Raw genomic sequence first — 26,571 nt, forward strand, 5'->3', positions numbered from 1 at the left:
GATTCTCTGTGGCTGGAACATCAGGGAAAATTAATTTAATAATAACAGCAGCCAAGACTTACATGGTTGTCAATCTGTATTTTTCCTCAAGGGCTTTTCTTATAGATTTGAATTACTTATAACACAAGTGTTTCACAAGTGTTAGGAAATAAGACAAAAGAAAATCTTTGTTGGGGTTTCCGTGACGGCTAAGCCCAGATGGCGTAGTGAACAAAATCCATGTTACCTTTCCAGCCTGCTGATTCCGTTTACCTATAAATCAGAGGCTTTTAATCTGCCTGGGTCCCTGGGCAAGAAGGTCAGAAGTCATTGTCACTCTCATCCAGGGGTTCAGGCTTCCGGACCCTTCGACTGGGCTTAGCTGGCGAGAGAGCAATGCTTTCATCTTCCAAATCGTCATCATCTTCTTCATCATCTTCCATGTCAATTTCACTGTCCTCTGAGTCTTCCTGAAGCGAAAAGATGGCAAATGCAACTGAGGTGCTAGCTCGCTATGATAGCTTATCTGAGACTCCACCGTACTCTTTCAAGGAGAGTGCAATGAGCAGAAATACCCCTAGAGTGGAAGGTTGTAGGAACACATACTACCGGCTGAATAACTCCACTAGACTGCGGCAGCTATTAACAGTAACTCAAACACAGCCTTTGCCAGGGTTATCAAGCAGGAGCTGCCTTCCCATGGATGCCGTGGAACACCCTGCACACATGCTGAAGCCCCAGCAGACAGAAGAGCAGGAGGAAGGGAGGCTCGCTCCAGGTGGAGATGGAAAGCAGCACAGATGTGGGCACGAAGGCGAGGTGAGGGTGCCACAGCTCACTCATGCTCTGGATCCGGGGAGCACCAACCCAGGCTGTCTTTTTTACTGCAAGTCCTGTGCCCCTTGTATACCAAGATGTCTGGCTACCCAATCTAGATTATTCCTGAGTAGTACATACATATTGGAATTCTCTTCTTTGAAGAACTGCCACCCTTTCCAGCTCCCCTGCTCTGTCTGCTTTCCTCCCAGCAGAGACCCTTAGGAAGGCCAGGCCTACTGTGGGGCAAGCCTACAGTGTCAGCATCCCAGATGCTGAGGCAGGAGGATGACTACGAATGTGAGGCCAGCCTGAGCTACACAGAAAGACCTTGTGTCACAATGAAAGGAAGAAATACTCAAGTGTCCCCCCATGTGCCCCTCTGATTGCCTATACACAATAGTCTACCCTAACGCCCCAAAGCACTCTTTTATGAAGACTGAAAGGATTCTAACCCAGGGGGGCCAGTCTCCTCTCCAGCCCTCTCACTGACCCACCCTTCCTCTGAGGTCCACCCTACACCCTCCCGGGCACACGCTAGTCTAGCCTCTATCCCTAGCTCTCTGTCCTCAATCCTCTGGCCTCCGCCATAGAGGCAGCTCAGGGCTGCAGGCCGCTCCCTTCTCTTCCTGCTCTTGACACAGTGTGGTCACGCTATCAGTGCTTCCATAGCTAAATATGGATGGCTCCAAGTTGCACTTCTGGCCCAGCCCTGTTTCTTTTATTTTTTTAAAGTTATTTATTTATTTATGTATGTATTTATTATATACACAGTGCTCTGCCTGCATGTACACCTGCATGCCAGAAGAGGGCACCAGATCACATTATAGATGGTCATGAGCCACCATGTGGTTGCTGGGAATTGAACTCAGGACCTCTGGAAGAGCAGACAGTGCTTTTAACTACTGAGCCATCTCTCCAGCCCCCGCCCTGTTTCTTAAACTCCAAACTTTAGTTTCAGCTGGATGCCCCACACCAGCATGTGGGTGTCTAATAGGCCTCACACCTGACAATGTCTAAAACCAAACTCCTGATCTGCCTTCACAGCCGCTCCCTAAGTCATCTCTGTTTCAGGAAGCGAGAGCCCCATGCTTTCAGTTAGTTACAGCCCAGCAAGGCGTTCTGCACTTCTCTGCATCACCCTGGTGCAGTCAACTAACAAGACACCCAGAAGCTGAGCAATTCTCTACGCCAGCGTCACCACCGCCTCCGGCTTCCAACCCACACAGCTGCACTTGTACCTGTTTCTCCTCCTGGACTGACCATTCTCCACCATCTCTATCTTACCAGGCGCTCACTGCATTGTACACAGTTCTGCATTGCCTCTGCCGCCTCTTAGCACCCTCACCCCAGGCCCCTCCATCCTGCCACTGCCTCCTGTAGACGTTCACACTCCCCCGGCCCAGGGCCTCTGCCCACCCCAACATGGCTCGCCCTTTCCCTCACTCAGGCCTTTGTTCCAATTTCTCATTAGAGAGGCCTTGCCTTGTTTCTGTCATTTCTCATCTCCCGAACCTGACTGTGTTGTGTCTGCTAGATTGTTCCTAGAAGGAAAGGACTGTTTTTGTTCCCTGCTGCATTCAGGATCCATCACTGATAGGGCCCAACAGGCTCTTGTTGAACGAACACATCAAAGCCAAGCCCTGGGACAGAGGAGCTGTGTGAACACAGCCTCCAGGAAATAAACAAGTGGGAGACCCAAGCCACTGTGGATGCATGCATTCTGAAAAGCATGTGAGCAAATAAAACAGAAGCCAGACACCACTTTCCTGGAAGCACTGGTTCAGACTCCCTGGACAGGAGTGGATGACAGCTACCTCAGCATGTACATCTTTGCTGTCAAAAAGTTTTGCTGAGCGATGTCCCTGCCTCTCTATCAACTGTCCCCTAGGAATTCAAAGTACAAGTGCCTCTGTATCCTGCCCAACGAGACTCTAGTGCCAGGTGTTCCCCTGACTTTAAGCAGTACAGCACTGTGGCCCTTAGGAAGTCAAGCTCCACACAAGGCATTAGGTCGGTTTTGTCCCTGGGCAGCCACTGGTTCTATACCCCAGGCAGAGGCCTGTCCCTTACCAGCTGACCTTGGATTGGTGTCTCTAGGAACGTTTGCCCTGTAGGGACTACCACAGAACAAAGGTTCAGCGTCCGGCAGCACACCCAGCCTGCCACTCTGAGAACCTAGATTTCCTGTTTGGTTAAGTTCTCCAGTCGGTTTTCTATCTGGTAGATTCAAGGCTCCCACACCCTGATCTCAGCCTCCTGCCAGCCCTCTCCAAGGCCCTGGTCTAGCAAAACATATTTTCTGTGTTCCTGTTCCAGAAATGCAGACTGGAGCTGAAGAAAGGCTGGTGTTGGCCATGGCCCTTGCATCAGCACTTCCTTTCTAGGTTAAAAGTCAGGGCCTGGTGACTGGCCCCCCTTCTCATCTTTGGTGAGACCCCCCCCTTAGTATGGTAATACAAGATACCACTGTGCGTCTCTCAGCATGGGATCTATTCTGAGGGCTTCTTGCCCAAGAGAGGAAGCATCACCCCGGAGGAGAGGTTCTGCTAGCCCTGGGCAGGCCAACACACACCAACAAACAGATGAGGCAAAAAAAAAAAAAAAAAAAAGAAAACCAACCTGCTTCCTGGAGCTGGGAGTCTTGCATTTACCTAAGAGGGCTGGTGCTGCTTCCATCTTTGGAAAGCGAGAATGGAAAGAAGAGTGAGAAGGCGAAAACAAAGGGCGAGCATTCTTGTGTGAAGAGAGAAACAAGCTACTGACAAGCAGAAAAAAGAGCCGGCCCTTCACAGGCTAAACTCTGTCACACTCAAGCAGTGTGCTGGGCACAGCTGGTTTCCCTGACTGCTGCCGGCACCTGAGCTGATCTATAAGGACAGGGCAGGGACCAGGAGGCACAGGAGTGTCGAGAAGGTGCTAGCACTCACATCTTCATCAGAGTCTCCACCTTGCATTGTGCCCACGATGCGTTTGCTGGGCCTTCCTGAGAACAAGAACACGAAATGATGAGATCCTTGGAAAATATGGCAGCAACTGGCATTTAAGACTTGCTTTCCCATGGAAAACTGGGGAAGTACTAAATCACATACAAAAAAATGTACTTAACTGAGCTCCAACTAATTAGAACTGTCAACAAATAGTAGTCAATTTTCTGTATCCCCCCTTCCCCTCAATTTTGAGAGAGAAACTCACTATATAGTAGAGGCTGGCCTTGAACTCTTGGTCCTGCTTCAGCCTCTAGAGTGCTGGGATTACAGGTTTGGGCCACCATGCCCCAGCTCTGCACTTCTACTTTGAAAGGCAATAAAATATTACTATAGCAGGTGTGATAGCATATAGCTTTGATCTCAGCACCCAGAAAACTGGTATAGGAGGATTATTGGGAGCTCAAAGCTAGCTTGAGCTACATAGTGAGACCATGTCTCAAAAAACCAAAACCAAAACCAAACCAAACCAAGCCAAAACCTTTACATGATGGCTGGGGTATAGATAAGTGGTTGAGCATTCATCTATATGCCATAGATTTCATCTCTAGCACACAGAAAAATTGAAGACAGCCGGGCCTGGCACAAACAGAAGCAGCTAACAACAAAAGTTAACATCAAATGACGAGAAGACAGTGGCTCATCTCTGCAATTCACTGGGTATATGACAACTCTCTATAGTCCCAACACTTTAGAGGCTAAGGCAGGAGGACAGTGAGTTTGAGTCCAGTCTAGGTACATAATGAGATCCTGTCTCAAAATACCAAAAATAGTATCTGGACTCTAACATTAGCTGAGTGGTCAGTAAGAATTTTTTAAAAAAATCTGCCTGTACTCCCAAATTCTGGGATTAACGGTGTACACCACCATGCTGAGTTTAATAAAGACATTCTATTGGCTTAACCCCACGTCCAAGCTGTCTTCTCCAGTGGACACCTGCAATAGTGACAATGCATTTAATTTGGGTCTGAGAGTAGTGTATGTGTACGTATGTGTATGTGTGCACATGTGTACGTATGTGTATGTGTGCACATGTGTACGTATGTGTATGTGCGCACATGTGTACGTATGTGTATGTGTGCACATGTGTACGTATGTGTATGTGTGCACATGTGTACGTATGTGTATGTGTGCACATGTGTACGTGTGTGTATGTGTGCACATGTGTACGTGTGTGTATGTGTGCACATGTGGAGACCAGAGGTGATATCAGTGCCTTCCTTTGCTACTCTCCATGTTACTTTTTGAGCTCACTGATTCAGTATGGCAGCCAGCAAGCCTTAGTGATCCTCCTGCCTCCACCGCCAGCACCAGGATTTCAGACAGGCACTGAGGCATGGCTCTTCACATGGGCGCTAAGGATCTGAACCTCGAATCATGATGCAATCTGGCCCCACCTGAGTTAAAGGATTTTCAGGTGATCTTTTTACCTAAGTTTGACAATATGTGTGTATTTGAGTGCATCTTACACGTATTCGGAGTGGCAATCCCCTGACAGCTAGCTAGGCTAAAGTGGAACACCTCTCCTTTTTTTTTTTTTTTTTTTTTTTTTTTTGGTTTTCAAGACAGGGTTTCTCTATGTAGCCTTGGCTGTCCTGGACCCGCTTTGTAGACCTGGCTGGCCTCAAACTCACAACAATCCACCTGCCACTGCTTCCTTAGTGCTGGGATTATAGGTGTTGGCCACCATGCCCATCTCAGAAGACCCCATTTTAAAAAATGTTTTATGAGAGCCACACATGAGACCCCTTTTCTTGGTGTTAACCTTGGCCACAAAGATGTAATTGCATTGACTTCCAATGGATAGAACACAGAGCCCAGTTGCAGAGACCATTCCTGAGGTGTCTGTGGGAAATTTGAAGCTGCCAGCGTGAACCAGCTATTTCCAGTGCCACCGGTAAAAATATTACAGGTGCTGGGCATGGTGGTGTATCCCATAATCCCAACACCTAGGAGGATCAGGTTCTAGGTCATTTTGAGGCATACTTTGAATTCAAGAGCAGCTTAGCTCTAAGAAAGCAAACAAAAGGCCTACTATAGGCAACAACCACCAGCAAGCAGTTTGAGCAGCAGATACTCAAGAGCAGGACAAATTGAGACAGGAAGTCTTCCAGGACCCTTCACAGTAAACTGTGCATCTCAGTACTAGCAGCACTCACCCACTCTGCCCTTGTGTTCTGAGAAGCAGGCACTGGGAGCTGGGCAACAGAGGGAGTTACTGTACCTTGCATGAGCACCTCCATGGCTGTCCGAGGCTTAGACAGCCGTCTGTCCTCCAGCTCACTATCAGATTCGTCGTCCTCGCGGATGTCTATGTCTGAGTCATCGTTACCTGGTAGGAACACCAGAAGGCAGAGTGAAGGAGCGGTTCCGTCATCATAGTCAAACGTCTCCTGCCTACCACGGCTTCAGTACAAAGGTGCCTGCCTTTCTTAGCCCATTTTTCATCTCTTGGACTTTATGAGACTCCCTGAATTTGCTCATAGGTACTTAATGAAATGTTAAAGCAGTCTATAATGTGCTGTACTTGCTTAGAGTAATTTTTCAAAGCCACACGAATGTGGATCGGATGTTTTAAAAGCATTATGACAGCCTGAATATTTTTTACAAAATAGAGAAACTGGTTATCAAGGTAGATGGCAGTCTTTGGTTAACTGGCAGGGGTGGTGGGGGGGCGGGCAATCCCCTCTGTCTGTGACAGCTGTTACAACTCAAGAGCCTGGATCCTAACAAAGATAAAGACATGGAGCTGGATGGAACAAACAATGCAGGCTGGAGGCAAAAAGGGAGCCAGGCGTGGGCTGCAGAGTAGGCTGGCCTGAGAAGGACAGTACTGACATGGCCGGCATGTGTGAATTCTCCCTGAGGAGAATTCTAGTGTAAAGGTGCCCTGCTGCCCTGCTGGGGTTCTGCTGGGGTTGTGGTTCAGTGGTAGAGCACGTGCTTATCTTTTGTAAAGCTCCAGGTCCAAGCCCTGACACCACACACACTTAATACTTTTTAAAAAAAAATACATTTTATTTATGGGGGTGCATTCATATCCACACTTTATAATAGGCTATTTCCTTTTATCAATTTTTAATTAAAAAATTCTCTGTGAGCTCAGTGTGGTGGTACATGCCTATAATCCCAATACTTGGGGAGGCAGAGGCAGGCAGAACTCTGTGAGTTCGAGGCCAGTGTGGTCTACAAAGTAAGTCCAGGGCAGTCTAGGCTACACAGAGAAACTGTGTCTCAAAGAACCAAAAACCAAACTAAAAGAAACCCTCCTCTGTGTGTGTATGTGTTTGTGTATGTATGTGTGCACATGTGTTGGGGAGGCCTGCAGAGACCATAGAGGATATTGGGATTCCCTGGAGTTGGACTTAAAGGCAGTTCTGAGCTACGTGACGTGGGTGCTGGCAAGTGTTCTTAATCACAGAGTCATCTTCTGCAGCCCAGAATTCACTCTATATGCATTTCTTAAATACTTGCTAATATTCTTTGTGCCTATAAGCTGAGCATTTCCTAGACAGAAGCAACAGAGAAAGCCTATAATGGGAGGAAAAAGATCCCATTGTCTGGTGCCTTATGTCCAGGGAGTGATGGAGTCTGGCAAGAAAGGGTTTCAGTTGCTGCTCTGACACTGACTTAGAAGTCAGCCTGGAAGTCCAGCAGTTGTTGGCATTCCAAAAGGCTTTTCTGTGTGCCTGCATGAGAAGGTAATGCCAAGGTAACTGGATCCTCCTCGGCACTAAGAGAAGGTAGCTTGCTTCCTTTAGCCAAAACAAGAAGAGCCATGTTCTTCAGCTCAGGAGGGACAGCCTCAGCGCTGGTGACAGTGTCAGGAAGACTACCAACAAATTTGAAAATTACACCTTCTAAAAGTCTTTATACAGAAAACAAATCTATATTAACTTAACAACTATGACCCAAAATTGCCACTCAGCTTAGTTTCCCTCTTACTTCATCCACAAAAATTACGTTAGATGCTTACTCCACGCAGCATAGACCGTTCACTCCGCCACTCAGTCTGTCTTGACTGACCCAGAACTAAAGCAGACTCTGGCTTCAGACACTTTTTAGGTTTCTAAACCCACTCTTAGAAGATTCCCAGCAGTCCCTGCTCTCTTTCTGGGGCTCCCTGAGAACAGTGACAAAAAGACCCAGACAAAAGGACAGGCAAAAGCCGGGCGTGGTGGCGCACGCCTTTAATCCCAGCACTCGGGAGGCAGAGGCAGGCGGATCACTGTGAGTTCGAGGCCAGCCTGGTCTACAAAGTGAGTCCAGGATGGCCAAGGCTACACAGAGAAACCCTGTCTCGAAAAACCAAAAAAAAAAAAAAAAAAAAAAAAAAAAGGACAGGCAGATGGGGGAAAGGCTGGACGACCAGGTGTGCTGCTGTTCAGACCACGAGAACAGAGACACTTCATCACGAAGACATAAGCAAGAGAAGCAAGTCAAAGCGGCAGGGCTGTGATGCGGCAGGAAGACCACCACTGCTACGGTTCCTGGTGTAGAGCTGCTGCCTTGGCGTCATCCTGGAGAGCAGGTCTAGCTCATCATGGAGAGGACTCCCTCCCAGAACCTGGGCCTCATGTTTCGTACATTTCGTATATTTCATCTCAAGGCCGAAAACACTAGGCAGAACACATCTCCCACTACAGGCAGAGCCTTGTTGAGCCCTCCTAGATGACTGTGTGTGGGATTTTCCAACAAGCAAGTGGTCACTTCACTGACACTGCATGTAACACTATCTTTTTTAGCCTACCCTAAAATAAGGGACCATTCATACTACTAGGGATAATTTTTCTTCTATAATTGCTTATTACATAAAGCTCAAGCTAACTGTAGCACTAAACAGACACAAACGTATCATAAGAAATGAATGTTAGATGCTGTATAATTAGAAGCAAGCTTATTATCATCATCATCATCATCATCATCATTATTATTATTGAAAATGTATTCTTCTCTCATATAATATATCCCAACCACAGTTTCCTGTCCCTCCACTTCTCTTAGCTTCCTGCTACTCCCCCTCCCTGCACCCACCCCTACTCCATTTCCTCTTCAGAAAAGAGCAAGCCTCCAAGAGACAACAGGACAAAAGATACAATAAGACAAGGCAAAACCCTCACATCAAGTCTGGACAATGCAACTTAATAGGAGGGAAGAGAGTCTCAAGAGCAGGCAAAAGAGTCAAAGATACATCTGTTCCCAGGGTTAGGAGTCCTACAAGAACACCCAGCTAACAGACATAACAACACACAGAGGACCTGATGCACGCCTCATAACTGGCATTTCAGTGTCTATGAGAAGCAAGCTTTCTGAGTAAACTCAAACAGCACTTAATATAGAAGCTGTGAGAAAACTATTTTCTGAGAACATTCTTGCATTTCTACTCAACAGTGACAGATTAGTGCATAAGAGGGCAGATGTCATCTATTGTTCTTACCACAATAAAAATGAGAAAATAATTTAATTAAAATGTATTTTAAAATTTTTTTCTTTAAAGTTTTATTTATTATTTATACAGTATTCTGCCCACATGTGTGCCTGCCCATCACAAGAAGGCACAAGATCTCACTACAAGTGGTCCTGAGCTACCATGTGGTTGCTAGGAATTGAACTCGGGACCTTTGGAAGAGACAGTGCTCTTAACCTCTGAGCCATCTCTCCAGCCCAAAATAAATATTTTTAAATGTAGATAATTCTGCTAGAGAAATGTAAGTAACTCATGGTGTACCTGTCATGCAAACCTGCTGCCCTGAGTTTGATATCAGGGACTCATGTAAGGGTGGAAGGAGAGAGACACAACTATAAAGTAGTCCTCTGACCTCAACATGTGCGCCACAGCACAGCAACACCTGCACTTAAGACTTGGTATGGGTGTGCATGTACATCACACACACACACACACACACACACACACTGAATAAAAACCTTAAATAGATAAGTTACTTTCTCATAACTGAAAACATTAGTGAGAACAAACAGCCTTACTTCCACTCTTGAGCAGTCGCTTTTCCTCTTCCTTTAGTTTGTTCTGCATCAGACGGAGAGTATTTTCAGCTGCCTGTGGAGGAGAACAGGCAGATTCAGAACGAGGAACTTTGGTGGATGATTCAATTCTCACTATTGTGTGAATACTGCAGTGTTTGTCATACAGAGCAAAACAAACAAACAAACATACAAATAAGACCAGGGGAGGTTGCTTAAGGGGATTAGAGAGTCGGCTAAGTGGTTGAGGATACTGGCTGGCCTTCCAGAGGACCCTGGTTCAGTTCCTTGTACCCACACAGTGACTTACAACCATGTGTAACACCAATCCAGGGAATCTGATGTGCTTTTTGGCCTCTGAGGGCACTGCATGGATGGACATGGCGCACACACATCCATGCTGGCAAAATACCAACATACAATACTCACATAGACAAGTCTTTTAAAATTTTAAAAAGTTTGCCAGGTGTGGTGGCACACGCCTTTAATCCCAGCACTTGGGAGGCAGAGGCAGGGGGATCACTGTGAGTTGAGGCCAGCCTGGTCTACAAAGTGAGTTGAGAATAGCCAAGGCTACACAGAGAAACCCTGTCTCAAAAAACAAAAACAAAACAAACAAAAATAAATAAGTAATTAAAACGTTTCCATGAGGGCTGGAGAAATGGCTCAGAGGTTAAGAGCACTGTCTGCTCTTCCAAAGGTCCTAAGTTCAATTCCCAGCAACCACATGGTGCCTCACAACCATCTATAATGAGATCCAGTGCCCTCTTCTGGCATACAGGCACACATACACACAGAATACTGTATTTAAAAACAAAAACAAGTTTCCATGAGCAACCTATGTGGACCCTAAACTTGTGTTCTTCCTCTGTCATCCACCCAGCAGCCTGTGGGAGTGGTCTAGGCATTTGATGCTCTGGCCCCATACCCTCTAACTCCTACCACCCCAACTCTGAAAGAAATGAGTGACACAACAGAAGTCCACCACATGTGTCTTCAGGGGCAGTGGACACTGGAGATGTGTCCAGTGCAGACAGGCACAGCTCTACTGCTCACAACAAAAGCAAGAATGTTCCCACATTGCTGCCTGTGTTGCTTCACTACTCCGATCCTAAAGATGCGTATGGACAGGTCAGGATGGTAAGATAAGCCACGAAACCCTCATCACAGCTCCTAGTGTAGGGCCAAAAGGAAGCAGTGTCCAGGGGTGTTGTCAACTGGAGTCCTGAGTAAGCTGGGCATAGTGACATGTATCTTAGGGTTTCTACACTTAGGAGGCTAAAGCAAGAGGCTGGTCTGGGTTACATAGTGAGACACTGGCCTCCTCACCCCCTAAAATGAACAGGAAACAGCCCTGATCATTATAAAAAAAAGAGTGAAGATCTGGGAAGATGGCTCAGGGGAGCACAAGACAACAGAGGGGAGCACTGGAGCAAGCTGCCCAGCTCAAGTCAAATAGGCAAACTTCAAATGCAAATGCCCACCTGCCTCATTACATAAAGCAGAGAGGGGAAGATACCAGATGCCAACTTCTGGCCTCACCTGGACACAGATACACATGTGCCCATACAAATGTGAAAATGCACATACAGATACACACATAACACACAAACATGTACATTTGCAAAAAAACCCAATGAAATAAAACTGGCTTTTAAATTTTGTTTGGTATTCTAAGGATTAAAAAAACAAAAACAAAACAAAACAAACAAACAAACAAACAAAAAACAACTGGCATATTAGTCAGGAAAGTTGACCCATTTCCACTTCCGCACTGTCCAAACCCCGATAACACATCAAATATCTGACAATGAAGAATCCAGGCTATGCAGTCAGCAAAGCAGAATAATTATGTGAGCAGTCTGGAGACCTGTACTTTTTATATACTGATAAATACAAACTGCTATGTCTCAGGTATAGAATAACACGCAGAAAGACGTCTGTATGGACGATTAGGCCAAGGACGTACTTCAAACCTCTCCTGCTCCATCAGATGATGGTCCTCAAGTTTCTGTTCCAGGTAAGCCAAATTCCGAAACTTCCCTAGATACATGCCATACTGCTTTTGCAATTCCTCCTCAATCTTCTCATATTCATCCATAAAGGCTGGCCTACAATAGGCAAATGAAATAAAAGTGAAAGCTTTTTAAAAGTGACAACTAACCAATCTACAGTAGTATGAAATTTGTATTTAAGAGTTCCAATGTGCAGCATAATGACTTTCTTTCAAATACAGCATGAAGCCTCTAATTACACAAGATCCCCCACTCTGATAACTGCCTAAAAATAATTTGTATTTTCTTCTCTCTACCTACCAAATGAACAGTTATGATTATGATTATTTTGTTGTTGGCTTTTTGAGACAGGGTTTCTCTGTGTAGCCTTGGCTGTCCTGGACTCGCCATGTAGACCAGGCTGGCCTCGAACTCACAGTGATCTGCCTGCCTCTGCCTCACAAGTGCTGGGATTAAAGGCATGTGCCACGATGCCTGGCCTCAATGATTTTTTTAACCATGTAATCTTTATAAAAACCTGGGAAAAAAAACTCTGAATGAATTATGTTAAAAAAAATTACTTATAAACCATCAATTAGGTGAATTGGGTGTTGCATAAATCCTCCCAGGGTGTGCATGTGTATTTTTTTGAGACAAGATTTTTTGTTTGGTTGGGTTTTGTTTTTTTTTCGAGACAGGGTTTCTCTGTGTAGCCTTGGCTGTCTTGAACTCGCTTTATAGACCAGGCTGGCCTGGAACTCACAGAGATCTGCCTGCCTCTGCCTCCTGAGTGCTGGGATTAAAGGTGTGTGTCTCTGCATCTGGCTGGAATGTATATTTTTAATAAAAATTAAATAGCACTTGAAAGAGTAGACTCTGTATCTCACCTGGACAGCACAGTAGAGCTGTCTCTGGTGGCATGGGTTCGGGTGAGCTGGCCTGCAGCACTGAGTGAGCTGGCAGGGGCAGTGGAAGAGAGCTCCCCCTGGTGGTGTGGGTGCAGGAGAGCGAGAGAGCAAACCAACTCAGCTCCCACCCAGGCTCAGGTTCGGGGTTTTGAGTTGGACCACCCCAACATCTACCCCATCTATGAACCGCGGTCCTGCAGATCCAAAGCTGTAGGACCTCCATGACACAGGGCTATGGTGGGGTTGCGGGGAACCATTCTCACCCAAACCACCACATCCCCTACTCCTTATGTTATTTTAAAAACTTTCAAGCGCCTGCTTTGGCAGCACATATACTAAAACTGAACTATAGAAGATCTGCATACAAGGATGACATGCATATTTATGAAGCAGTCCACAGTTTTGATATGGGTTCTCTCTTCCCCTCCCCCCACGAGACAGGGTCTCTCTGGGTAGCCTTGACTGTCCTGGACTCGCTTTGTAGACCAGGCTGGCCTCGAACTCACAGCGATCTGCCTGCCTCTGCCTCCCAAGTGCTGGGATTAAAGGTGTATGCGACCACGCCCGGCTGATATGGGTTCTCTTGATGGCATGGACAAGCCTCATATATTTGAATACTTGGTGCCTAGCTGGTGAGACTGTCTGGGAAAGATTAGGAGGCGTGGCCTAGTTGGAGAAGGTGTGTCACTCGGGGCAAGCGCTGAGGTGTTAAAGATTTGTTCTACTCTCAGTGTGTTCTCTTTCTCCTGTCTGGGATCAACATCTGCGTTCTCCGCTGTCCCTGCTGCCACGTTTTCCATCTAGCTAAATGCTGTCTTTCATACACTGCCTTGGCTAACTTTTGTCACAGCAATAGAAAAGTAAGACAGAGGGGGAAACAGAGAGGGAAACAGAGCTTTAATCTTTTAAATCTTGAATAGAGTAACTTTTCTATTAAGTTGATTTGGGGCTTGCCATGGGTAGTGGTACACGTCTTTAGCTCCAGCATTTGGGAGGCAGAGGCGGGCAGGTATCTGTGAGTTAAAGGTCAGCCTGGTCTACAAAGTAAATTCCAGGACAGCTAGAGCTATATAGCAAGATCCTGTTTTGAAAAAACAAACAAAAGACGATTTGGAGCATAACTAGAATGAATTATGCTTTGAGGATGGCTTTGTTAGTGAGTCCAAGGACTCTCATGGTGGCGATTTCAGCAGAGGGAAGAGGGAGCGGTATGTGAAGATCTGTGGTGCCTTGCTCTTGGTGCCTGCTGTTTGCCAGTGCTCACCCCCAACATTGGGAAAAGAAAACCCAAAGGATTCTGAAGCCAAGGAGGGAAGGCATAAACCAAGTAAAGAGAGGACACAGAGAAAATGTGAAGAATACACAAAAGGCCCCACTGACACAGGCAATGTTCTGGGCCAGTATTAGACTTCTAAGGACAACTGTTCCTCTACTGAGCCAAGTCATAAGAAAAATAAATTGCTGACAGGTAAGGAATTATCAAAGTGAAAAGTCTAAAACCTATTCAACCCAAAAGAAGGAAGTATGTTCTGTTTCAAGCTAATTTATGGCAAGATTTTAGAAGGCCAAGCTTGGTATAACTCCCACCATCTGGATCTACTTTGTTTCATAGTCCAAGAAACCATAAACTTTAAGAGGGCTCCAGGGTTCAGCCATGTTAAAAGCAGTGCAGAGTGAGTGAGGGGACAGGTGTCAGGGAAACTGTGACAGGGTCTCTGTGCATGAGGCTGCTCTGTGGTGTGGAACAGCTTATGCCACTGACATTCTTCCAAGCACATTTCCACCTTCGACAGGCGCTGTTCTCACTCTACCTGACACTCTGCAGGGTCTGTAGTCGCTTCCGATTTCTTTCCAGCTCTAATTTTCTCTTTTCAATTTTGGCTTCTAAGTTGGCTTCGTCCGAGGCCACATTGTTGAGCAGGTCTTTAGTCTTCTGAGCCTGAGCCTGAGTTGAATAGGAGATACTGAGATGAGACGCCAGGGTGGCTAACAATGTTGGCAAAGGAACATCACGCAAATCATACACAAAAGCAAACCAACAAAACACCAGCCCCCACCCAGCGTAACTTGTTTAACAAACCATTTCCAGAGACAGGAGTGAGAGGAGGATACACCGACAGCCTGCCTGATTGAACTGGGCACTGGCACATCACTGTGCACTGTCTACTGCTCTCACTTGGGCGGCTCCCCGGTTATAAAATACCAACCTGAAACTCCAAGTCCAGGAGACCTGATGCTCTACCTGGCCTCTGGGCACTGCACAGACCTATACACATGCAATGTACATAATCTTTCTTTCTTTCTTTTCTTTTTTTTTTTTTTTGAGACAGGGTTTCTCTGTGCAGCCTTGGCTATCCTGGACTCGCTATGTAGACCAGGCTGGCCTCGAACTCACAGTGATCCACCTGCCTCTGCCTCCCAAGTGCTGGGATTAAAGGCGTGCGCCACCACCGCCCGGCTCATAATTTTTCTTTTATTAAAAAAAAAAAAAAGTTATTGAGTAAGGACTGACCTTCCTATTAGAATGAATTTACACTTGTATTGGAGTATTTAATGTATTTTTAATAAATGAGTATATATCTCTGTGTAGCGCCAATTGTCCTGGAACTCCATTTGTAGTCCAGGATGTCCTTGAACTTACAGATCTGCCTCCCTCTGCCTCCTGAGTGCTGGGATCAAAGGCATATGTCATCACTGCCCAGAAAAAAACTGGTAAATTTTTAGTAATTTCAGAAACTGCTTTTACTTATAAGGGGAAAAGTAGTAACCATAATGTAGGAATCCTAAAATATCCTCTAAGTTTCCCCTGAAGCATCTCTTGTTTCTAGGCCCCTCTTAATCTGCCTAGTGTATACATAAAATCATACTTTTGAGTCCCAGGTATAAAAATAACAAATAAAAGCAATGTAATCTTACCAAAATATCTTTTATTGCAATTCTCATCACTTTTTCAGTCTCGTTTATTTCTAGAGGTCTAGCAATGGCTTCTGTTCTCAGTTCCTAGGAGAAATAAAGCCACGTATATACTTGAAGAGAGGGAGTTCAGTTTTTAATTTCTATTAGTTTCATTTTTTTTTCTTGAGAGCCTTGTTATGTTTCCTAAAATGTGCTTGAACTTGCAACCCCCTCCTCCCACAGCTGTCCTCAGACTCTGCAGCTGCCGGGGTTATAGATGTCCACCTTTATGACCACTGATGCCCCACAGAATATGTGCTGTCTATGTGTATACACAGTCACACTAATTCTTCAAAGTTTAAGTCAATGGGAAAGACTGCGGCTCAGCATGTGCAAGGCCTAGAATTCAATCTCTGACACCATAAGAAAATAAAAAGTAACGTTTTACAGTAGTGCACATCTCTGTGCAAAACATAATCACCCTCCTTCTTTAAGTGCCTGGGCTCTCCTCGGACTGCAAGTCTTCATTCTCAGCTCAGGGCCGCATGTACCCCTGGCAAACCATAACTCAGTATCCATTACCTTTTTTTTTAATTTTTTATTTAAAGATTTATTTACTTATTAGGTAGATAGTGTTCTGCCTGCTTATACCCCTGCAGGCCAGAAGAGGGCACCAAATCTCATTATAGATGGTTGTGAGCCACTATGTGGTTGCTGGGACTTGAACTCAGGACCTCTGGAAGAGTAGTCAGTGCTCTTAGCCGCTGAGCCATCTCTCCAGCCCAATATCCATTACCTTTACTGCTAAATTTCATGGGCGACCCCTCTGAAAACTGAGCACAGTACAACTTGCTGTCTGTATACCCACAGCCCTATAACTAAGATGTCCACTTCTGCCTGTCCCTAGAGCAGAAATGGAAGGTAGGTATTACAATGGAATGCTAAAACAGTGACAGAGCAATGGATGCTGACATACTTGAAAGAAAGTAAGGAAATGAAATCTGTTTAAAGTGAAAAATGTTAGACCGAGAATGCACACTGTAAACACCTTCAGTGGGTACGCATAAGGATTCAAGAGTACTCTTCTCCTCCTCCTCCTCCTCCTCCTTCTTCTGTTTTTGGTTTTTTGGTTTTTTTTTTTTTTTTTTTGAGACAGGGTTTCTCTGTGTAGCCTTGGCTGTCCTAGACTCACTTTGCAGACCAGGCTGGCCTCAAACTCACAGCAATCCACCTGCTTCTGCCTCCCAAGTGCTGGGTACTTTTCTTCTTAACCCAGTGGTCCCAAACTACTGTTTGGTCAAAACCCTGATGCTAACTTATAGTGTTAGAGTAGCCTGGGCATCGGGGAGTCCCGTGCTTAGCAAAGTTTGGGAGCCATGCTTCATCAGTCACTAGAAATGGGATGAATGGTGCACACTGTGTGACTGGCACTCAGCGGCAAGGTAAGTTTCATAGCAGCATTTTTCTCCAGCTACTTGAAAGTGCTGCCTAGATGACTGGTCACAAACATGTATGTTATAGTCGTCACCAGGGAAAGCTTTGAAACTCCTAATGCCTAGATCATACAACAACACAGCAGTGATGGCAGCATGGAGGCCAGGTTAGTAAGATCTCTGGGCGAGTCTTGGGTCAGTGAGTCCTGGGAACCTCACGCTGTACACTGGACAATCCTGACCTAGAAGCTGAAGATATTAACAGTCACAGCACGCAAAGTCCATCCTAATCAAGGAGTTATTTGCAATTGATAGCAATCCATTTTCTTAATGTAGTGACACTGTGTATTAGCCACACTCAGGGCAGGCCTTGTGCTTATGAACAGTTGGACAACACATGATGGACACCATGTGGTGACACTGTGTATTAGCCACACTCAGGGCAGGCCTCATGCACACGAGCAGTCGGCCAACACAAGATGAATGCCATGCTTTTTTATTTTGGTTGTCTTTTTTGGGGGGATGGGGAGAAAAAATGGAGTTGGGTATGTAAGGGAGGGAGGATCTGAGAGAAATTGGGAGAGGGCAAAGAATACAATTAAAATATATTGTATGAAAAATTTTTTAATTGAAAAATAAAAGATTAAAACTTCTCCTTCTCCAGTGGTCCAGGGTCCAATAGAATCAGGAAAGGATTCACATCCTATACCAATTACCCACACAATAACCCACTCAATCAGGTACAGTGATTATGAATTGGAAGAACTATAGGGCAACAAGCAAGAGACAGTTTTCATTCCTTAACTGAATAGTACTTACCCTCAGCTCAACCTCTTTGCCCAGCAAGTCATACAGCGATGCTCCCTTGGCAGTGATTTCAGAAGCAAGCTGTCTGGCTGCTTTCAAATCTGCAATCTGGAGGGAAATTGCAAATACAGAAGCCTCACTTCTCAGCAGGCATTCAGCAGCCACTCTGTCCTCCAGGCAGGTGGACAGCATGGAGCACATGCTCCAGCAGCCCCACTTATTGCTGTAGAACAGAGCCTAGGACACCAACTTAGAAACCATGGACAAGGTTCAAACGGACCAATTTCAGAGACCTGGTCTCTCAGAAACCCAACTGGAAAGTGAAACAAGTCACAAGGAGGAGGTGTAAGCAACAAAAGCTGACATGCTTCTTGTTTGGATTAGGCTGCTGATAGTAGAATGACCAAAGGGGCAGCCCGAGAGACACTACTGCGGCATGGCAAGGCCAATGCCTTGGACTTTCCTCCAAGGAGCTGCTATGACGCTCAGGGGAGGCCAACTCTAAGTACTTACAATCTCCTGGGCTTCCACAGGGGATAATTGCTAGGAAGTTGATGCCAACAACTCTGATGATGACTCAGTACTCAGGCTTTCTTAGGGTGTGCTTATCCCCTTCTTCCTTTAATATGTTAAATTCTCAAGAAGCCCAAACATAGACACATGCATCCTTGCTCCCCACTTCTCTTGAACAAGTCACCCTTCCCTTCTCTCTTTACTTCCAACTTCCCAGCAACAACTCACCTTAATTCTCAGCCCTTCTCTCTCTTTTGGTCCCGCTTTGTGGCCCCCTACAGTTGCAGCTTCTTCTCTTATAGCCCAGGGTACATTTCTTCCTGCTTTCCCTGCCTGATTAGCAGCAAGTACCCCTATTTCTCTGTAAGATTTACCTCACTGTTTCTGCTTCTCCACAGTGGTAGAGGACATAGATTGGTCTCTGACAGACACTTCTCGCCCATGGTTTTAAATCCCTGGCATGCTGATGCCTTTTAACTCCCAGCTTCAGTCTGACAGACAACTCTTGATAGGCATCTCCACTCAGACAGCCAATGGGACTTATAAGCTTAATGTCTACAGTGAGACTCAGAACAAAAATCCACTAGTCACACTGGCTATTTTCATCTTTAAATTACAAATAATAATAATAATAATAATAATAATAATAATAATAATAATAATAATAATAATAATATCAGAGCTCATTTCTTTGGTCACTTTGGCCAGTAGCTTCCGAAGAACACAGGTCAGCTGGACCACTGAGCATCATTACACCAAGCCTGGCAACATGACTTGAAGATCTCATGCTATCTCATTTCCTTTAATTCATATGCAAACCCATTAAAATCTACCATCAAAATACATCTGAATCTGGGCTGGTGAGATGGCTCACATGCTAAAGGTGCTTGCCACTGATGATATGGACCTACAGGATGGAAGAATCCATCCTCAGATTGACCTCTGACCTTCTTGCCCACTGTGACACTGTGTGTGCTCACAGATAGATTAACTTTTAACAATGTCTGGACCTCTTTTCTGAGTGCTGGCTCAGCATGATAACCACAATGCTTTCTCTGGGGGCTGAGAGAAAAAAACTGCCCTGGTACCAGACTAATATGTGTTCTTATTTTGGGTTTTTTCATTCCTCAGTTCCCCATCTGAGCCTTGGGCTAAGAACCTCTTTAGTTGCTTCTGATGAGGCCTTTTTATGGCAAGTTCCGAGAAAGACTGACGATATCTTTCCCACCTTAACACAGTAACCTAGTAGTTTTCCATTCTTTTGTTTTTGTTTTTTTGAAGACAGGGTTTCTCTGTGTAGCCTTGGCTGTCCTGGAACTCACTCTGTAGACCAGGCTGGCCTTGAACTAACAGAGACCCACTTGCCTCTCCCTCCTATGTGCTGGGATTAAAGGTATGCAGCACGGTTGCCCCAGTTTAGTTTTCTGTTCTTGTCCCTTCTCCCCATCTCAGGTCTGTGGAACTTGCAGACTCTGGACCGAGATGGATGGATGCCATTGCACGGGCAGAGATGAAATGTGCAGCTGCTGTCTCTAGTCTGAAGTCTTAGACCACGACGGTAAATGATTAGCAGCTCAACTTTCCTGTTGCTTGTTGCTTCCATAGCTGCTCCGCGACCTGGCAGCTGAGAGCGGAGTGAGCTCTACCACAGCACTACATCCCCAGCCCTCACCTTTTCTGAGAAGGGGACTTTCTAATTCCCAAGGCTGCCAAAAACTCTTGGGCTCAGAGGATCATTCAGCCTCAAGTAGCTGAGAAGACAGGTGCATGCTACCTTGTTTAGCTAAGAGGAAGTTTAAAGCTTATACATCTCGGTTGAAGCCCCGTTTTCCACCCTTGAGTAAGGCCAGAGGCTTTTCCGAGGCCAGAGGGTTTACTATATTCCCCTCTTAGCTTCCACCAAAGGACTTCCTCTCTTTGTCATCTTAGGATATTTGTCCCTATTCTCACTCTCATGGCCTGTCCCTTCCCTCTCACTTCTGCCAAGAGCCATGTATACCTAGAGGCCCCTCTGATGGCAGTGTTTATGATAACAGCCCTCCCCTTCAGCAGTCTCCATTCCCACAATGCTCCGCTGCTCTCCAAGGCGCTGCCTGCATCAGACCGTCCACATCTCCATCACTGTAGACCTCCAACTAAGCAACAAGACCCAGGACCCTCGGTGCCTGAGCACCATCTGGTAAAATTAGGCTGTAAAACAATTGACTTTAGCACCATGCCTGTAATCCCAGCACTCGGGAGGCAGAGGCGGGTGGATCTCAGTTTGTGACTTTGCTTTCATTCCAACACTAATGAGAACAAAACTGTTACCACAGACTGAAAAACTCTCCTCAGTCGGCCAGCAAGGAGAGAGGGAGTGGGGCCAGTTAGACACACTCTGCTGCTGAGTTAGAGAAATAAACATTTCCTAGCCACAGACTTCATCATCCTCACCTTCGAGCCAAGATCAAACTTGAATTTGCTGATGTCGTCCTCTCCGACGTTAGAGCCCTCCATCCCTTTGGTCTTCATAGCATTATAAAGAACAGATGTGATCTTCAACAGTTCTTTCACAGCATACCCATCTGCTTGATAAAGTTTCTTAGTGTTGAGTTTTATATGTGCCTTCGTGGCCTGTTTCGAGACAAGAAAGTTTTGCTTTGTTTTTTTCTTCAGACAGGGTCTTACTATATAACCTAGGCTGGCCTGAACTCACTATGTAGCTATTCAGGCTAGATTCAAACTCTCAGTTCTCCTGTCTTGTCCTTCTAAGCACTGGGATGACAAGTGGACACCACCATACCTAGCTTCAAAGTTTAAGACCCTTTTCAGCTATATTTCAAATCCCATGTAGGTAACTTGAAAATGTCTCTGCCAGAAACTGTGATACAACTCAGTAATTAAGGATAAAAGACACCCTAAGTGTTTCTCAATAGAGCAACATGGGAAGACACCAAAACTACAAATGTATATATCTTTGACCCAGTAATTTCAATTCTGAGAACTACTCTAAGCATAAACTCACATACAAAATGAAAACCATAGTCTATTCATTACAGAATTACTTCAAATAGGAAAGGTTGTAAACCACCTAAATACCTGTGTGAATAACATAGCTGTGTGACATTCATGTAAGCACTGTAACTCAAGTTTAAGAGAGGAGATTCTATATGTGTTTGGAAGTTTTCCAAAATACACCATAAGTGAAGAAACGAAAATGCTACACAGAATGTGTAAAACTGAATATAAATATGAATATTATTATTCATATATAATGTTATTATTTATTAAAATACTCATAATGAAACCCTGGGATTAACTGAAATTAATAGTTATTATGATTGTAATTCAGGCCAGGGCAGACAAGGCAGAAAGTCATTTTACTCTGTATAAGTTCATAATTAAAAATTTTTTATTTTATTACTTATCTAAAAATAAACAAATAAAACTATACAAGTAATAAGTCAAAAGCAAAGAAATAAACAAACACTGTAGTCAAAGGGTTCCAGAGAAACCTGGCAGCGGGGCAGTTTCAGGAAGTAAACAATTCAAAAATAGTCCCAACTAGGATTCATCTTTTTCTAACTTATTTGACAACTCCATAAAATAACTGTAAACTAACCATGAACTGGGCAATCGCCTTAATGAAGAAAACTCGGTCTTGTTCCGTCTCGATGTCAGAAGGGATATCGGTCTGCGGCTCGTACCTATCAGACAGAGAACAAGCAGGAGCCACCAGAACACAAAGTCCCTAGTCAGCCATGTTTGTGTGCACCTGCCATCCCAGCACTCAGGAGGCAGAGGCAGGCACATCGCTGTGAGTTCCTGGCCAGCCTGGTCTACAGAGTGAGTCCAGGACAGTCAAGGCTACACAGAGAAACCCTGTCTCGAAAAACCAAAAAAAAAAAAAAAAAAAAAAAAAAAAAAAAAAAAGAAAGAAAGAATAGAAAAAGAAAAATATAACAAAGCAAAACAAAACCACTGAACAAACAAAACAAAGCAAAAACAAAAACAAAAAAAGAAGGTCCATTAAACAGAAAGTGGATGATTGACTATTGCTAACATGAGGTTCTCCAGGCCCCATCCAAGGTAATGCAATTAAGCAAAAACTTTCAAAGCAAACAAAATACCTAGGGAGCAATTCCAACCCAAGAATGAGATTCAATGACTTAGCCGGGCGGTGGTGGTGCACACCTTTAATCCCAGCACTTGGGAGGCAGAGGCAGGTGGATCGCTGTGAGTTTAAGGCCAGCCTGGTCTATAAAGAGTTCCAGGACAGCTACAGCTGTTACACAGAGAAACCCTGTCTCAAAACAACACCCGCCCCCCTCCAAAAAAAAAGAGATTCAGTGACTTAGACCACATGATGGCTCAGTAAACAGGTCTACTACCAAGAACCTCCACATGTATGCCGTGGCTAGCAGGAGCCCATACACATAAGTGGATACACACATGCTTAGTAGGTAGAGGGATTTGTTGTATGAGCCTGGAAACCTGAGTTCAGTCCCCAGAGGCTGTATAAAGATGGAAGGAAATATCACCTCAGCAGTGTCGTCCTGCTCGCCACCCGCACAGCACGGCACACATGTACAAGTGCACGCACACAAAGTAACAAAATGTGAACAAACACGTACAAGAGCCAGACTACAAACGAAATCTATCTCAGACTTGCAACTTTCATAAAAATAACCAAGACTGTGACTCAGGCTGATAATCATTGGCCCAAGATAGATACCAAGGCTAAATAATTCACTTTAAGAAGTGGCAGAGTTGGCTGGGCATGGTGGCACACGCCTTTAATCCCAGCACTCGGGAGGCAGAGGCAGGTGCATCGATGAGTTCGAAACCAGCCTGGTCTACAAAGTGAGTCCAGGACAGCCAAGGCTACACAAAGAAACCCTGTTTCGAAAAACAAAAACAAACAAATGAAAAAGAATGGCAGAGTTGTTGGAATTATTTTGATGTACTGATAATTCACCAAGGCTCAGAAGACTGTGACTCTTAGCCTTGTACACTCTGAAAGATAAGAAGAGTTTTTAAATATAAAGAGCAAAGAAAAGCGGCTGGAGAGGTGGCTTAGTTGTTTAGGACCACATACTGTTCTTCCAGAGGGCCTGTGTTCAAGTCGTAGCACCAATATCAGATGGCTCACAACTGCCTATAACTCTAGAATATTCACTCACAACTGCCTGTAACTCTAGAATATTCAACAGACAGCTCATGTAGACTGAATTTTATGTGTAACAAAACATACAAATTTACTATCTGGTTCCTAACACAAAAGGTTACCAATCCCAATTATATGAGGCTTTTTAACACAATGAAAAGTCTACATTATTTCTTGTTTTGGATTTTTATTTTATTTTTTATTTTTAAATACACACACACATACACCCACACACACACACACACACACAGGCCTGTGTGTAAGTATGTGCCCACTGAGGTCAGAGGTATCAGATCCTCCAAGGGCTGGAATTACAGTTGTGAGCCATCCAACATGAGTGCTTGGAATTAAATTCCAGTCCTCTTCAAGAGCAATACATGCTCTTAGCCTCAGGGGCAGATTCCCAGCCATTAGATGTTTCTAACGCAGTATATCCTAAGTGTGCAAGAAGGTCCCTGCCATTTTGTGTGAGGGCTGAAGTGGAGCCTATACCAGCACTCTAGTGAGGGCAGTCACCTCCCTCCAAGGTCTTTAAACTCTGGTGATTTATTTTGCTTTCCTGTTTTTAAATTTTGAGACAGGGCCTCTCACTATGGAGCCCTGGCTGGCCTGGAACTTGGTGTGTAGGCCAGGTTGACCCTGAACTAACAGAGATCTACTTGCCTGGTGACTCTTTACAAGTTACAACTAAGTCCATGCTATGCACACTCTTGCTTTTACATCGAGAGTTTCCAGTTAGCTAATGAATGAAACCGATCGCTCACGCTGAGATGTGAATAAAGCGCATTCTAACCTTTTCACAAGCCACAGCAGCACTTCAGAGACAAGCCCGAAGTTGGGTGTGCGGAAATTCTCCATTGAAATATGTCGCGGGTACCCCAAGGCTCTCATCATCTCTGTGAAATCTGTCCAATATAGAACACAACTCAGTCAGTCCTTGTCAGAGGGCAGCTCCTTCTGGGAGGCAGTGAGTCTTATTCTCTGCTTTCCCTTCTTATTGGTTCTCCCCAACTTGGTGCTGAATCCATCAGCTCTGCACAATGGGGGGGGGGCATCCAGGGGACGACAGTATCTAATCGGTCACCTGGAGATCACCTCAAGATCAATGGGAGCAACCTTCCTACAGGGAAATGGGCCTTAGGTATTAGCTGGGGCTTTAATTTCTGATAGCTGCCTCTTTACTAAGAAAAATAAAAACTACTTAGATAGTGGTTATTTAAAGGAAGGCCTAGGGTAGGGTCAAGGTCAAGATTATGCATGCCCCCCTTCCACTCCCCATGAACATATGATTTTCATAACATGTTTCAAAGGTCAGTTATCTCATATTCAGAGAAATTTTAAGAGAATGGTTGAATTATATGCTGTATTTAGATTTACTGTAAAAGCAGAGTAGGAAACAGTAATATTGTAAGTTGGGAATGCCTGAAAAAAAGCTACACTTCCTGAAAGAAAGCAGAAACAGCCCTGGAGAGATGGCTTAGCACTAAAGAGCACTGACTGCTCATCCAAAAGTCAATTCCCAGCAACCACATGGTGGCTCACAGCCAACTATAACAGAATCTGATGCCCTCCAGGCATACCTGGAATAGAGTGTTTATATATATGAAAATAAATAAATCTTAAAAAAAAAAAAAAGAAAAGAAAAGAAAGCAGAAACAAAAACAAAGAAAGCGAGACTTAGAGATGAACACAATCAAGGCGGGCTCTGTGATGCACAGCTTTAATCTCAGCACGTGAGAGGTGGAAGCAGGTGGATCTCTGTGAGTTCGAGGTTAACTTCACCTACAAAGTAAGTTCCAGGTCAGCTAGGGCTGTTGCTACACAGAAAAAACCTTGTCATGAAAAATAAAATTTTTTTTAAAATTTAAAAAAAGAAAAGAAAAGAAATGAACACAGGCAGCAGCATTTCTGAGTTCCCACAATATGCTGAGACCTTGAACGCGTTTCCTGGCTATGTAATGTCTGCTCATTCGTATTGAAGATAGTTATTCAAAAATGTCTTATTGACAATTCCAAATAATCTACTTGGGCAATAAAGCAGCACAGCACTGTACAGCACTTAGTTAAGGCACACATTCAGAGACGCGCTTTCCCGCACATCGCTATTCAGCGTCCTCGTCGAAAACTACGTGGGGCGGCCATCATCACGCTTCCAAACACCCTAAAACCCCAGAGGGCACCCCTAGTAGCTGCTACTCTTCTGCAAGTGAAGCCAGATTTTTGGGTCACACGATCCTGGTCCCTCTTTCTAGCTGTGCGAACCGCGGGTAGCTGTACCTACTTAAGTTGCAGTTAAAAGCAGGAACGGTTAAGAGTAGCATAACAGATGTCCCCCCCCCCAAAAAAAAAGTATTCCACTTCTCCACGCTCTGGCGATCTGCTCAGAAAGCCTGGATTCAAACTCCAGAGCCACACGCTTCTATCCTTTACTTGTCCACACGACTTTAAGCTCTAGCTGCTTGTTTCCTCATCTCTGGACCCCAGGGCACAAGAACTGCCTAGGAGTAAACGAAATAATGCTCACACAGAGAGCGCAAGCGACAGGCTGCAACAAACCCTCAGAAATTAACAAAAAGCCATAGCCATTCATCCGGTCACCTCCGTGGCTTTATTTGGTTCTTCCTACACAAACTCTGACACAGGAAAAGTCTCCATTTCCCGGAACCATCCTAATGCGGCTGCGAATGCGACCGTGATAAACTGAGATTAAAAACGAGGGAAAAATTCAACACTCATTTCCTCGGCCGCTCGAGACACATTCCAAGTGTTCTAGCCACACGCGGCCAGTGACGGACAGAACTTTCCCAAGGTGCTGTAAAGTTCTGTCAGCCCCTGGCTGGTGTGGGAACCACCGGCCTGACGGGGCCTGAGGCTCAGGCACGGGTCTGGCAGGGGGGCCCCGAGTCTCTGGGAAGCCCCCAGGAAAGCCGAGTGCAGCCTTACTGCGGAGGTCGCGGAACGACATGGCGCTCGGGTCCCCAAGAGTCCACTGGGGAGCGGCTGCACGTCTCTTTAGAGTTCGCAGGCCCAGCGCTCGCCGGTCTCTATAGCAACCCGCAAGGCACTAGGACGGTGCGCCGCCAGGGCCAAACAAGGCAGGAAGAGGAAAAG

The 26,571-nt window shown here is 45.1% G+C and overlaps 1 protein-coding gene across 2 annotated transcripts; it reads right to left on the reverse strand.

Annotated features, from left to right (window-relative positions):
* On the reverse strand, positions 1–26,546 carry Cluap1 (clusterin associated protein 1). Of its 2 annotated transcripts, XM_051167568.1 has the most exons (13): positions 26,404–26,546; positions 24,254–24,365; positions 21,916–22,000; positions 20,748–20,927; positions 17,814–17,909; positions 15,583–15,666; positions 14,478–14,611; positions 11,734–11,875; positions 9,768–9,840; positions 6,007–6,114; positions 3,726–3,781; positions 3,418–3,474; positions 1–449 (listed from the first exon to the last, which is right to left on the reverse strand). In XM_051167568.1, the coding sequence occupies exons 1-13, from the start codon at positions 26,423–26,425 to the stop codon at positions 300–302; spliced, it is 1,299 nt and encodes a 432-aa protein (XP_051023525.1). In that variant the 5' UTR covers positions 26,426–26,546; the 3' UTR covers positions 1–299. The 2 variants fall into 2 exon arrangements, with proteins under 2 accessions (XP_051023525.1, XP_051023526.1); XM_051167569.1 differs by lacking the exon at positions 3,418–3,474 and having other exon boundaries at positions 4–449.
* Between the last annotated feature and the right edge of the window lie 25 nt (positions 26,547–26,571).

This window comes from Acomys russatus, chromosome 25, assembly GCF_903995435.1.
Source record: "Acomys russatus chromosome 25, mAcoRus1.1, whole genome shotgun sequence".
Classification (NCBI taxonomy): Eukaryota; Metazoa; Chordata; class Mammalia; order Rodentia; family Muridae; genus Acomys; species Acomys russatus.

Bases quoted from the DNA above. Each gene is read 5' to 3' on its own strand.
- Cluap1 (XM_051167568.1), bottom strand. From the start codon at position 26,425: ATGTCGTTCCGCGACCTCCGCA. The intron at 15,667-17,813 runs GTAAGTACTATT...TATTTCTCCTAG, and splicing joins GCAAAGAGGTTGAGCTGAGG to GAACTGAGAACAGAAGCCAT. The intron at 450-3,417 runs GTTGGTTTTCTT...TTTTCGCTTCAG, and splicing joins CTCCCAGCTCCAGGAAGCAG to GAAGACTCAGAGGACAGTGA.